Genomic DNA, 15,474 nt, shown 5'->3' with positions numbered 1-15,474 from the left:
GTGGTAGATTCAATTGATTGGACATGATTTGGAAAGGCACACACCTGTCTATATAAGGTCCCACAGTTGACAGTGCATGTCAGAGCAAAAACCAAGCCATGAGGTCAAAGGAATTGTCCAAAGAGCTTCAAGACAGGATTGTGTCGAGTCACAGATCTGGGGAAGGGTACCAAAATATTTCTGCAGCATTGAAGGTCCCCAAGAACACAGTGGCCTCCATCATACTTAAATTGAAGAAGATTGGAACCACCCAGACTCTTCCTAGATCTGGCCGCCTGGCCAAACTGAGCAATCAGGGGAGAAGGGCCTTGGTCAGGGAGGTGACCAAGAACCTAATGGTCACTCTGACAGAGCTCTTGAGTTCCTCTGTGGAGATGGGAGAACCTTCCAGAAGGACAACCATCTCTGCAGCACTACACCAATCAGGCCTAAAGTACTCTCAGACCATGAGAAACAAGATTCTCTGGTCTAATGAAACCAAGATTGAACTCTTCGGCCTGAATGCCAAACGTCACGTCTGGAGGAAACCTGGCACCATCCCTATGGTGAAGCATGGTGGTGGCAGCATCATGCTGTGGGGATGTTTTTCAGCGGAAAGGACTGGGAGAATAGTCAGGATCAAGGGAAAGATGAACGGAGCAAAGTACAGAGAGATACTTGATGAAAACCTGCTCCAGAGCACTCAGGACCTCAGACTGGAGCGAAGGTTCACCTTCCAACAGGACAACGACCCTAAGCACACAGCCAAGACAACACAGGAGTGGCTTCAGGACAAGTCTCTGAATATCCTTGAGTGGCCCAGCCAGAGCCCGGACTTGAACCCCATCAAACATCTCTGGAGAGACCTGACAATAGCTGTGCAGCGATGCTCCCCATCCAACCTGACAGAGCTTGAGAGGATCTGCAGAGAAGAATGGGAGAAATTTCCTAAGTACAGCTGTGCCAAGCTTGTAGCGTCATACCCAAGAAGACTCAAGTCTGTAATCGCTGCCAAATGTGCTTCAACAAAGTACTGAGTAAAGGGTCTGAATACTTATGTAAATGTGGTATTTCAAATATATATATATATACATATATATATATATATGTATTTTTTTTACATTTGCAAACATTTTTAAAATCCTGTTTTTGCTTTGTCATTATGGGGTATTGTGTGTAGATTGATAACGAATAATTGAATCCATTTTAGAATAAGGTTGTAGCATAACAAAATGTGGGAAAAAGGGATACTTTCCGAAAGCACCGTATAATATTTTACATTTGAGTCACGTAACAGACGCTCCTATCCGGTACGAGTTACATGAGCAATTAGCGTTAACGATATCTACCAATTTTTCATCTTGTCGGCTCAGGGATTCGAACCAGTGACCTTTCGCTTACTGACCCAATGCTCTTAACCGCTAGTCTAAGAGGCTAGGCTACTTGGAAATTATTAGAACTAATATGAAAACAAAATCACGAGCATTACCTGTGGTTACACACCATGTAATCAAACAGCTCTTTGGTGACAAAGTTATATTCTTTTCCAGTCTCCTCTCCATCTCTGGCTGGTCGTGTTGTGTCTGAGGACGATTAAAGAAAACCCATCAATACAGAATTACAACCAACCTGTATCCCATCACAGCACAACATAGAGGACAATCTCTACAAACATTCAACGTAATAACATCAGTCAGAACAGAGTCCAGTTATGTGACAACATAAAATGCCATAGAGGAGACATAGAGTACAGAAATTCATAGAGGAGACATAGAGGAGACATAGAGGCGACATAGAGGCGACATACAGTACAGAGATACATAGAGGAGACATAGAGGAGACATAGAGGCGACATACAGTACAGAGATACATAGAGGAGACAGAGGAGACATACAGTACAGAGATACATAGAGGAGACATAGAGGAGACATACAGTACAGAGATACATAGAGGAGACATACAGTACAGAGATACATAGAGGAGACATAGAGGAGACATAGAGGCGACATACAGTACAGAGATACATAGAGGAGACATAGAGGAGACATACAGTACAGAGATACATAGAGGAGACATAGAGGAGACATACAGTACAGAGATACATAGAGGAGACATACAGTACAGAGATACATAGAGGAGACATAGAGGAGACATACAGTACAGAGATACATAGAGGAGACATAGAGGAGACATAGAGGCGACATAGAGGCGACATACAGTACAGAGATACATAGAGGAGACATACAGCACAGAGATACATAGAGGAGACATAGAGGAGACATAGAGGCTGAGACATAGAGGAGACATTATGTCTGAGTGTTGGAGTGTTGGAGTGTTCCCCTGGCTATCTGTAAATAATGTCTGAGTGTTGGAGTGTTCCCCTGGCTATCTGTAAATGATGTCTGAGTGTTAGAGTGTTCCCCTGGCTATCTGTAAATAATGTCTGAGTGTTGGAGTGTTCCCCTGGCTATCTGTAAATGATGTCTGAGTGTTGGAGTGTTCCCCTGGCTATCTGTAAATGATGTCTGAGTGTTGGAGCGTGCCCCTGGCTATCTGTAAATGATGTCTGAGTGTTGGAGTGTTCCCCTGGCTATCTGTAAATGATGTCTGAGTGTTGGAGTGTTCCCCTGGCTATCTGTAAATGATGTCTGAGTGTTGGAGTGTTCCCCTGGCTATCTGTAAATGATGTCTGAGTGTTGGAGCGTGCCCCTGGCTATCTGTAAATGATGTCTGAGTGTTGGAGTGTTCCCCTGGCTATCTGTAAATGATGTCTGAGTGATGGAGCGTGCCCCTGGCTATGCGTAAATGATGTCTGAGTGTTGGAGTGTTCCCCTGGCTATCTGTAAATGATGTCTGAGTGATGGAGCGTGCCCCTGGCTATCTGTAAATGATGTCTGAGTGATGGAGCGTGCCCCTGGCTATGCGTAAATACATTTTAAAAACAAGAAAACGATGCCATCTGCTTTCCTAATATAAGGAATTTGAAATGATTTATACTTTTACTTCTACCTTTGACACTTAAGTATATTTAAAACCAAATACTTTTAGACTTTTCCTCAAGTAGTATTTTCCTGAGTGACTTTCACATTTTACTGGAGTAACTTTCTATAAAGGTATCTATACTTTTACTCCAGTGTGATAATTGGGTTATTTTTCCACCACTGAATATAAACATAGGATACTAGACACTACAGATGGAATATAAACACATGATACTAGACACTACAGATGGAATATAAACACATGATACTAGACACTACAGATGGAATATAAACACATGATACTAGACACTACAGATGGAATATAAACATAGGATACTAGACACTACAGATGGAATATAAACACATGATACTAGACACTACAGATGGAATATAAACACATGATACTAGACACTACAGATGGAATATAAACACATGATACTAGACACTACAGATGGAATATAAACATAGGATACTAGACACTACAGATGGAATATAAACATAGGATACTAGACACTACAGATGGAATATAAACACATGATACTAGACACTACAGATGGAATATAAACATAGGATACTAGACACTACAGATGGAATATAAACACATGATACTAGACACTACAGATGGAATATAAACACATGATACTAGACACTACAGATGGAATTTAAACATAGGATACTAGACACTACAGATGGAATATAAACACATGATACTAGACACTACAGATGGAATATAAACATAGGATACTAGACACTACAGATGGAATATAAACTTATGATACTAGACACTACAGATGGAATATAAACATATGATCCTAGACACTACAGATGGAATATAAACATAGGATACTAGACACTACAGATGGAATATAAACATAGGATACTAGACACTACAGATGGAATATAAACTTATGATACTAGACACTACAGATGGAATATAAACTTATGATACTAGACACTACAGATGGAATATAAACATATGATCCTAGACACTACAGATGGAATATAAACATAGGATACTAGACACTACAGATGGAATATAAACATAGGATACTAGACACTACAGATGGAATATAAACACATGATACTAGACACTACAGATGGAATATAAACATAGGATACTAGACACTACAGATGGAATATAAACTTACGAGGCACAGCTCCCTGGAAGGTGTGTGGGTTGAGTTTGATCAGTCTTTTCCTCAGCTCATTCACCCCTACACCAGAAGGACCTGTAGAAACACACTGTATCAGTCCTACACCAGAAGGACCTGTAGAAACACACTGTATCAGTCCTACACCAGAAGGACCTGTAGAAACACACTGTATCAGTCCTACACCACTACACACTACAGTAGTGATACCCCAATCTATAAGCTGTCTCAGAGGGTTTAGGAAGACTCATTTCTGTTTCCCTGTGACAACGGACAATAACAAATCATTTATTATCATCGTCTTCTTCCGATACAGAACATAAACAATATATAAAGCAGTGAAGCTCCTCACCTACGAGGATGATCAGTCTGTGCGGGTCGTCAGGTCGTCTCTGGTAGGTGATCACCTCTTCATAGGGGCTGGACAGAGCCGAGGTGTTGGGGGAACAGGAGTAGCAGGACTGGCGACGCTTACGGTGGGTCATCCTCCGCCACAGACGGAAGCTACGCCGGAATCCCGCTGGAAACAACATCAACAATAACAACAACATAAACGACTACAAGATTAACATCATCAACAACAACAACAACAATAACAACAACATAAACGACTACAAGATTAACATCATCAACAACATCAACAATAACAACAACATAAACGACTACAAGATTAACATCATCAACAACATCAACAATAACAACAACATAAACGACTACAAGATTAACATCATCAACAACAACAACAACAATAACAACAACATAAATGACTAAAAGATTAACAACAACAACAATAACAACAACATAAACGACTACAAGATTAACATCATCAACAACAACAACAACAATAACAACAACATAAACGACTACAAGATTAACATCATCAACAACAACAACAACAACATCAACAACATAAACGACTACAAGATTAACATCATCAACAACAACAACAATAACAACAACAAACGACTAAAATATGAACAACAACAATAACAACAACAACAACCTAAACGACTACAAGATTAACAACAACAACAATAACAACAACATAAACGACTACAAGATTAACATCAACAACAACAACAATAACAACAACATAAACGACTAAAATATTAACAACAACAACAACAACAAAAAAGCTGTAAATCTATGGTGCGAGCATCGTTAGCTTACAAAAAAAGAAGAATGATTGATTAAGAAAAAAGTGTCAATGAAATTGTCAATCAAAAAATAGCTTACAGATATAGATGCCATCCATCATATGTGTTCGTTCTTCAGCCTCTTCTGAATACACTGGAAAAAAACGTATTACAATATTATTATATACTGTGCCTTCAGAAAGTATTCATACCCCTTGACTTACTCCACATTTTGTTGTGTTACAGCCTTGAATTCAAAATTGAATAAATAAATGGAAAGCAAACTGAACCAGGTTTTCCTCTAGGATGTTGCCTGTGCTTAGCTCCATTCTGTTTATTTTTTATCCTGAAAAACTCTCCAGTCCTTAACAAATACAAGCATACCCATAACATGAGAGCGGTACTCAGTAAAGTGTTGTATTGTATTTCCTCCAAACATAACACAAAGTGAATTTCTTTGCCACGTTTTTTTGTTGCAGTTTTACTTTAGTGCCTTTCAAAAAAAAAATCTAAAAACATAATTCCACTTTGACATTATGGAGTATTGACCAAAAAATCTACATTTAATCCATTTTAAATTCAGGCTGTAACACAACAAAATGTAGACAAAAATCAAGGGGTGTGAATACTTTATGAAGGCACTGTATTGTCCTCTTCTGAATACACTGGGAAAATTCATTATAATATTATTTTATACTCTCCAAACCAAGAGAATACAGGCAAATAACTACTATAGTAAATAGTCAAATTATTTTTTTTTAAAATGGACAAAACGATTCACAGCAAGAAATATGAATTGGTATATTGACCTTCTCGGAGGTCCTCTAGAATATCACAACGGTGGAGAATAAATAGAAGAAAACCGCCATGAATAACAATCTCTGTCTTTTCACCGTACAGCTGAACCACAATAGACACTAATTAACACTATATTGAAAGATAACAGATAAATCTATCAAAATCATCACTCTATAAAGACTTATCTACCAGATTCAAAATCTTCTTCATCTATAGAAAGACAGATAAAAAAAAAAAGAAAAAAAAGTGTTAATTCACTGCCTGTTATTACGTAGCAATAGTAGTTAGTAATATAACAGATTAGTATAAGATAGAAAATGGAATGAGGACAATGTGGTAACCTACCATGGCACCATTCACCATTGTTGGTCTTAACGTTGTCCTCTGGAAGAGAAAACAGAAGGTCCAGGGTCAAACAGAGATTCTGCTACTGTCTAGATCAAGACAAATCCAAGTCCCCCCCGTCCCCTCCGTATTGTACGTACCATCACCAGCCATGCTTACTTAGGGTCATCAGAGAAGACAAAGGAAACAAACCTCATGTTAAGACATTTGGACAACCTGACTGAAACACTTAAACACGCAAAAGTGGGTGAAGCTTTTTTGGTCCTTATTTTACAGAAGCACTATGCATCTTATCTATAATTCATACTATAGAGTGTTGTGGCTTTGGCTATGGATAGTCAAGATCATTTACTGAACAATGACTTGAATAATTCAAATGTATTTGATTTATTTAATTCATTTGTTTATCCTTTCCATATTAACTGAAGAGGGGCACCATTAAGGGCTTTGACATAGAGAGACCCCTTGATTTAACTGAATCAGTAGTTATCATTAACATTTACATCAACAATAGTCTTAACAGTGAATTTACACAGGGGATCACGTCTTTCACGTGACACAAAGGGAAGTGTTGAAATCACGCGAGAATTCGTTAAGGGCGGGGACTTACGTCGTGAGAGAGTTTCTCTCTTTCTTTTGAATTAACCCATCAGGCTAATTATTTTCGCTGAGAAAACTCAGGAAATGAGAACAGGAAGAAATATGCCAAGGCGCTATTCCTTTGGCAACACAAAATGAGCGTGTGCTCGTTATGGCATTTTCAGACCTCACGGTGGAGGCAATACCGTTGTTTTATAGCTCAATGGATATACAGTACCGGTCAATAGTTTGGACACACCTACTCATTCAAGGGTTTTTCTTTATTTTTACTATTTTCTACATTGTAGAATAATAGTGAAGACATCAAAACTATGAAATAACACATATGGAATCATGTAGTAACCAAAAAAGTGTTAAACAAACCAAAATATATTTTATATTTGAGATTCTTCAAATAGCCACCCTTTGCCTTGATGACAGCTTTGCACACTCTTGGCATTCTCTCAACCAGCTTCATGAGGTAGTCACCTGGAATGCGTTTCAATTAACAGGTGTGCCTTCTTAAAAGCTAACTTGTGGAAATTATTTCCTTCTTAATGCGTTTGAGCCAATCTGTTGTGTTGTGACAAGGTAGGGGGGTATACAGAAAATAGCCCTATTTGGTAAAAGACCAAGTCCATATTATGGCAAGAACAGCTCAAATAAGCAAAGAGAAATGACAGTCCATCATTACTTTAAGACATGAAGGTTACTTTAAGACAAGAACTTTGACATTTTCTTCAAGTGCAGTCGCAAAAACCATCAAGCACTATGATGAAACTGACTCTCATGAGGACCGCCACAGGAAAGGAAGACCCAGAGTTACCTCAGCTGCAAAGGAAAAGTTTATTAGAGTTACCAGTCTCAGAAATTGCAGCCCAAATAAATGCTTCACAGAGTTCAAGTAACAGACACATCTCAACATCAACTGTTCAGAGGAGACCATGTGAATCAGGCCTTCATGGTTGAATTGCTGCAAAGAAACCACTAAAAAAGGACACCGATAAGAAGAGACTTGCTTGAGCCAAGAAACACGAGCAATGGACATTAGACAGGTGGACATTTGTCCTTTGGTCTGGAGTCCAAATGGAAGATTTTTGGTTCCAACCGCCATGTCTTTGGGAGACGCGGTGTGGGTTAACGGATGATCACCGCATGTGTATTTCCAACCGTGAAGCATGGAGGAGGAGGTTTGATGGTGTGGGGGTGCTTTGCTGGTGACACTCTACGTGATTTATTTAGAATTCAATGCGCACTTAACCAGCATGGCTACCACAGCATTCTGCAGTGATACGCCTTCTCATCTGGTTTGCGTTTAGTGGGATTATCATTTGTTTTTCAACAAGAACAAGCAAGGTAAGAACATTTTTCTTATAGGAAATGTGATTTTGGTGGAGGCTGACCTGGGTGGGTTTCTAAATAGCTAGCCCTGTGATGCCGGGCTATGTACTTAGATTATTGCAAAATGTGCTTCATCCGAAAAGCTATTTTAAAATCGGACATATCGAGTGCATAGAGGAGTAATGTATCTATAATTCTTAAAATAATTGTTATGCTTTTTGTGAACGTTTATCGTGAGTAATTTAGCAAACTGTTAGTAAATTCCCCGGAAGTTTGCGGGGGTTATGCTTTTTCTGAACGTCACATGCTAATGTAAAAAGCTGTTTTTTCATATAAATATGAACTTGATTGAACAGACATGCATGTATTGTATAACACAATGTCCTAGGTGTGTCATCTGATGAAGATCATAAAAGGTTAGTGCTGCATTTAGCTGTGGTTTGGGTTTATGTGACATGATATGCTAGCTTGAAAAATGGGTGTCTGATTATTTCTGGCTGGGCACTCTGCTGACATAATCTAATGTTTTGCTTTCGTTGTAAAGCCTTTTTGAAATCGGACAGTGGGGTTAGATTAACGAGATTCTTGTCTTTAAATAGCTGTAAAATAGTCATATGTTTGAGAAATTGAAGTAATAGTATTTCTAACGATTCAAAAATCGCGCCACTGGATTTCAGTGGCTGTTACGTAGGTGGGACGAGTTCGTCCCACATGCGCCAGAGAGGTTAACAACACTATCAACAAGGCAGGTCCTACAGGCCCTAGTTTCTACCTTCATAACAACACTATCAACAAGGCAGGTCCTACAGGCCCTAGTTTCTACCTTCTTAACAACACTATCAACAAGACAGGTCCTACAGGCCCTAGTTTTGTCACACCTGGACTACTGTTCAGTTGTGTGGTCAGTTACAAACAAAGAGGGACTTAGGAAAATTACAATTGTCTCAGAACAGGGCAGCACGGCCGGCCCTTAAATATACAAGGAGAGCTAAAATGAATGACATGGATGTCAATCTCTCCTGGCTCAAAGTAGAGGAAAGCAGAAACATTTGATTTAAAACAGATAAAAATGCACCTTATGGGACAGCGGGGACTTTGAAGAGACACACACAGGTACAGACACACACACATATACATGCTAACACACACACTACACACATGTACACATGGATGTTGTATTGTAGATATGTGGTAGTAGAGTAGTGGCCTGAGGGAACACACTTAATGTATTGTGAAAAGTGTTATGAAATGTAATGTCATGTAATATTTTAAATTGTATATAACTGCCTTAATGTTGCTGGACCCCAGGAAGAGTAGCTGCTGCCTTGGCAGGAACTAATGGGGATCCATAATAAACCCCAGGAAGAGTAGCTGCTGCCTTGACAGGAACTAATGGGGATCCATAATAAACCCCAGGTAGAGTAGCTGCTGCCTTGGCAGGAACTAATAGGGATCCATAATAAACCCCAGGAAGAGTAGCTGCAGCCTTGGCAGGAACTAATGGGGATCCATAATAAACCCCAGGAAGAGTAGCTGCTGCCTTGGCAGGAACTAATGGGGATCCATAATAAACCCCCAGGAAGAGTAGCTGCTGCCTTGGCAGGAACTAATGGGGATCCATAATAAACCCCCAGGAAGAGTAGCTGCTGCCTTGGCAGGAACTAAAGGGGATCCATAATAAACCCCAGGAAGAGTAGCTGCTGCCTTGGCAGGAACTAATGGGGATCCATAATAAACCCCCAGGAAGGGAAGAGTAGCTGCAGCCTTGGCAGGAACTAATGGGGATCCATAATAAACCCCAGGAAGAGTAGCTGCTGCCTTGGCAGGAACTAATGGGGATCCATAATAAACCCCAGGAAGAGTAGCTGCTGCCTTGGCAGGAACTAATGGGGATCCATAATAAACCCCAGGAAGAGTAGCTGCTGCCTTGGCAGGAACTAATGGGGATCCATAATAAACCCCAGGAAGAGTAGCTGCTGCTTTGGCAGGAACTAATGGGGATCCATAATAAACCCCAGGAAGAGTAGCTGCTGCCTTGGCAGGAACTAATGGGGATCCATAATAAACCCCAGGAAGAGTAGCTGCTGCCTTGGCAGGAACTAATGGGGATCCATAATAAACCCCCAGGAAGAGTAGCTGCTGCCTTGGCAGGAACTAATGGGGATCCATAATAAACCCCAGGAAGAGTAGCTGCTGCCTTGGCAGGAACTAATGGGGATCCATAATAAACCCCCAGGAAGAGTAGCTGCTGCCTTGACAGGAACTAATGGGGATCCATAATAAACCCCAGGAAGAGTAGCTGCAGCCTTGGCAGGAACTAATGGGGATCCATAATAAACCCCAGGAAGAGTAGCTGCTGCCTTGGCAGGAACTAATGGGGATCCTTAATAAACCCCATGAAGAGTAGCTGCTGCCTTGGCAGGAACTAATGGGGATCCATAATAAACCCCAGGAAGAGTAGCTGCTGCCTTGGCAGGAACTAATGGGGATCCATAATAAACCCCAGGAAGAGTAGCTGCTGCCTTTGCAGGAACTAATGGGGATCCATAATAAACCCCCAGGAAGAGTAGCTGCTGCCTTGACAGGAACTAATGGGGATCCATAATAAACCCCAGGAAGAGTAGCTGCTGACTTGACAGGAACTAATGGGGATCCATAATAAACCCCAGGAAGAGTAGCTGCTGCCTTGGCAGGAACTAATGGGGATCCATAATAAACCCCCAGGAAGAGTAGCTGCTGCCTTGACAGGAACTAATGGGGATCCATAATAAACCCCAGGAAGAGTAGCTGCTGCCTTGGCAGGAACTAATGGGGATCCTTAATAAATACAGCTAGACTTGTGGGCATCAAAACAGAGTGTATAGTATAGGTGATACTATGGGTGTACAGACAGTCTATAAGTGATACTACAGGTGTACAGACAGTCTATAGGTGATACTATAGGTGTACAGACAGTCTATAGGTGATACTATAGGTTTACAGACAGTCTATAGGTGTACAGACAGTCTATAGGTGATACTATAGGTGTACAGACAGTCTATAGGTGTACAGACAGTCTATAGGTGATACTATAGGTGTACAGACAGTCCATAGGTGATACTACAGGTGTACAGACAGTCTATAGGTGTACAGACAGTCTATAGGTGATACTCTAGGTGTACAGACAGTCTAAGAGTAGGATGTTTTTGCTGTTACTCACAGGGTTTGATGCAGGTGTGGGCCTGGAAAGGCTGTGACCACCATGTCTCTCTCTGTTTGCTACACAATGGAGACCAGAGAGGTCAGGGGGTTAAACCAACAACAACAACAAAATCCCTGAAACTTAAGTCGATCTCAGATCGATTGTCTGCGTAGCCAAGGTAACCTACCTTTTCATGTAAAACGGGCATTTTTTTTTTTTTTATATATCAATGTCATTATATCTGAGTTGGGTTTTTTGGCCTGAAAATGACTTCTTCCATGCTCTGATAGATGGCGCTGTAACCTAGTAGCTGCTGGTATGAGGCCTTGATTCAGACGGTCACTGTGCTCCACTCTCTCAATTCGAATCTACGTTCACAGTACATGCTTGAAAACGTCGACATGAAAAATCCCATGATTGAAACTTAATGAGAATGAGGGGGAGAAAAAAAAAAAAAAAAATGTGGACTCTGAATGTCGTGAATGGATACCAGGTGACCATCTGGAGCAGGACGGCACCTCAGAGGTTTCCATGGGAAACTGATCAGTTCCATCAGCTGTCTCAGACAAAACGACACCGGAGACGGCTTATGGTAGAGAAATGAACATTCAATTCTGGTGGAAATTCCTGCGGTCAGCATGCCAATTGCACGCTCCCTCAAAAACTTGAGACATCTGTGGCATTGTATTGTGTGGCAAAATTGCACATTTTAGACTGGCCTTTTAGTGCCCCCAGCACAAGGTGCACCTGTGTAATGATCATGTTCTTTAATCAGCTTCTTGATTTGCCACACCTGTTAGGTGGATGGATTATCTTGGGAGAGGAGAAATGCTCACTAACAGGGATGTAATGTGTTCACTACATTTTAGAAAAATAAGCTTTTTGTGCATATAGAACATTACTGGGATCTTTTTATTTCTGTACGTGAAATATGTGACAAACAACTTACATGCTGTGTTTATATTTTTGTTCAGTATATATGACAGAAATCCGTCGCACTGACGGACCTGTACTTCTTGTCGTGGAAAATTGCAAGATTATGTTATAATGCTTGTATTGTATTATAATGGTTGTTTTATTCGACAGAATAGAGTATTCTGTTAACTATTGTGTGTGTGTTCTACTGAGGATGGGGCTTCTATGAGATAACACTGACAGAGGAGATTTACGATGTCTTTGGGTAATAAAACCTAAAGAGCAATCCAGAGAACATGAGGTAATGTTTCTGTTCTATACCGTACCAGGGAGAGACGGATCCAGTTTGGAGTAGGAGGACCAGATGCTGGTCTGTTCTATACCGTACCAGGAAGAGACGGGTCCAGTTTGGAGTAGGAGGACCAGATGCTGGTCTGTTCTATACCGTACCAGGAAGAGACGGATCCAGTTTGGAGTAGGAGGACCAGACACTGGTCTGTTCTATACCGTACCAGGAAGAGACGGGTCCAGTTTGGAGTAGGAGGACCAGACGCTGGTCTGTTCTATACCGTACCAGGAAGAGACGGTTCCAGTTTGGAGTAGGAGGACCAGACGCTGGTCTGTTCTATACCGTACCAGGAAGAGACGGTTTGGAGTAGGAGGACCAGACACTGGTCTGTTCTATACCGTACCAGGAAGAGACGGGTCCAGTTTGGAGTAGGAGGACCAGACACTGGTCTGTTCTATACCGTACCAGGGAGAGACGGATCCAGTTTGGAGTAGGAGGACCAGACACTGGTCTGTTCTATACCGTACCAGGAAGAGACGGATCCAGTTTGGAGTAGGAGGACCAGACACTGGTCTGTTCTATACCGTACCAGGGAGAGACGGGTCCAGTTTGGAGTAGGAGGACCAGATACTGGTCTATACAATGAAAACTGTTGACACAGCAGTTGCTGTCTGCTATGTTTTATATAGATATCTTTCATACAAATCTTAAAACCTGGTGACCCATTCTATGTATCTGTGGTTCGTCATGTACGTTGAGAGGGGTGTATCTTGGCTATAAAAGATCTTTGTACTTTTGTGTTGTCACTTTTCAACGGTTCATTAGAAATGGCGAATTGTTGAAAGTCAAGTGCTTTTGCAAAGCTCTTATTATTGAAGATGTAGTTATAAGTATAACTCTGACTGGTGTGTGAAGTTTGTAACTCTCCTCGTTTGATAATACAGAAATTAACCACGATATTGTTCACTGATTTGATCCCAACTGAACCTACAGTTCTTCAATGTAGCGAACGCTATAACTGTGTTGTGTTGGTCTGGCTACTGGTTAAATTAGGAGTCTTCCAGGGTTGGGGTCAATTCCATTTTCATTAAGTCAATTAAAGAAGTAAACTGATTGACTGAATTGAAATGGAATTGATCCCTGGTGGTGTCCCACCTCTTGTGAAGGCTGTGGTGTTTATGTCTGTCTATCTGTCTGTCTGTCACCCCCCCACCTCTTTAGCAGACTGGTGGAGGGGATGAGGCCGGCGCAGGCCGAGGCACTGGGCAGTTTCCTAGCCTGCCACCAGTGGATGTCTGTCTGGTCGACTATCTCCAGCAGGTCTCCTCTACTGAAGACCATGCCAGCGTCAGGACAGGGGATAGCTGGGTCCTGCAGGGGGCAGTAGTCTGCCATGGCCCGCACATACAACTGAGGAGAGAGAAGAAGAAGAAGAAGCAGCAGAAGAAGAAGAAGCAGGATAATGATATTAAGAAGCAGCAGAAGAAGCAGCAGAATAATGATAATAAGAAGCAGCAGAAGAAGAAGCAGAAGAAGAAGTTGGAGCAGAGAGGAGGAACATGAGTAAACAAACAACACACATGGTATTAGGAAACTAACTGTATTCATGAGATATTATTATGGTGACCTCACCAAGGCTGGCTGTTGGCTCTTAGTTGATTGTGGTGTGTTTGGAATCACTTTGAACAAAATAGTGCCTTGAGATTGGACCTAGAGGGATGAGTTTAAAACAGAACAATAAGAGATGACACGAGGGAGAGAGAGAGAGAGAAGACACGAGAGAGAGAAGACACGAGAGAGAGAGAGAGAGAGAAGACGAGAGAGAGAGAGAGAGAGAGAAGACACGAGAGAGAGAGAGAAGACACGAGAGAGAGAGAAGACACGAGAGAGAGAGAGAGAGAGAGAAGACGAGAGAGAGAGAGAGAGAGAGAAGACACGAGAGAGAGAGAAGACAGGAGAGAGAGTGAAAAAAGAGAGACAGAGACATATATATAAAGAGAGAGAGAGGAGAAGAAAAGAGAGACAGAGACTATATATATATATATATGGAGAGAGAAAAGACACGAGAGAGAGAGAGAGAGAGAGAGAGAGAGAGAGAGAGAGCGAGGAGAAGAACTGACCAGTATCTGTATGACCTGTTCTGGGTCCAGTCCTTCTACAGGTTTCCCATTCACCTCCACCAGCAGATCCCCTGGATGCAGAAGACCTGCACAACAAACACACTTACTGCTAAGGAAACCTCGGATCCACAAATTGATCTTGCAGACTCAGGCAGCAGCAAGTCACTAAGAGGTTTTATAGAGATGATCATGACTGTACAGGTAAATGCTAGTCTCTCAAGTCAGGCAATTGTTTCTATATTAGCCACAAAAAAAGGCTACACAAGGCTAGGTGGAAGTCAAGGCTAGGTGGAAGTCAAAGCTAGGTGGAAGTCAAGGCTAGGTGGAAGTCAAGGCTAGGTGGAAGTCAAGGCTAGGTGGAAGTCAAGGCTAGGTGGAAGTCAAGGCTAGGTGGAAGTCAAGGCTAGGTGGAAGTCAAGGCTAGGTGGAAGTCAAAGCTAGGTGGAAGTCAAGGCTAGGTGGAAGTCAAGGCTAGGTGGAAGTCAAGGCTAGGTGGAAGTCAAGGCTAGGTGGAAGTCAAGGCTAGGTGGAAGTCAAGGCTAGGTGGAAGTCAAAGCTAGGTGGAAGTCAAGGCTAGGTGGAAGTCAAGGCTAGATGGAAGTCAAGGCTAGGTGGAAGTCAAGGCTAGGTGGAAGTCAAGGCTAGGTGGAAGTCAAGGC

At 41.6% G+C, this 15,474-nt stretch overlaps 1 protein-coding gene across 1 annotated transcript in view; it reads right to left on the bottom strand.

Moving 5' to 3' along the window:
- mpp4a (MAGUK p55 scaffold protein 4a) overlaps nt 1-15,474 on the bottom strand; it is a 31,284-nt gene that overhangs the window by 5,252 nt on the left and 10,558 nt on the right. Inside the window, exons 6-17 of the mRNA XM_029702015.1 lie at nt 14,816-14,901; nt 14,328-14,405; nt 13,909-14,105; nt 11,510-11,568; nt 6,531-6,548; nt 6,391-6,429; nt 6,235-6,255; nt 6,057-6,071; nt 5,348-5,401; nt 4,464-4,631; nt 4,109-4,189; nt 1,469-1,562 (exon numbers count right to left, since the gene is read on the bottom strand). Of these exons, the coding sequence (XP_029557875.1) occupies nt 1,469-1,562; nt 4,109-4,189; nt 4,464-4,631; nt 5,348-5,401; nt 6,057-6,071; nt 6,235-6,255; nt 6,391-6,429; nt 6,531-6,548; nt 11,510-11,568; nt 13,909-14,105; nt 14,328-14,405; nt 14,816-14,901 (910 nt within the window). The remainder of the gene's footprint in view (nt 1-1,468; nt 1,563-4,108; nt 4,190-4,463; nt 4,632-5,347; nt 5,402-6,056; nt 6,072-6,234; nt 6,256-6,390; nt 6,430-6,530; nt 6,549-11,509; nt 11,569-13,908; nt 14,106-14,327; nt 14,406-14,815; nt 14,902-15,474) is intronic.

The sequence above is a fragment of the Salmo trutta genome, chromosome 20 (assembly GCF_901001165.1).
Source record: "Salmo trutta chromosome 20, fSalTru1.1, whole genome shotgun sequence".
NCBI lineage: Eukaryota > Metazoa > Chordata > Actinopteri > Salmoniformes > Salmonidae > Salmo > Salmo trutta.
The sequence above is the reverse complement of the archived record's forward strand: the minus strand, read 5'-3'. Positions and strand labels throughout refer to the sequence as shown.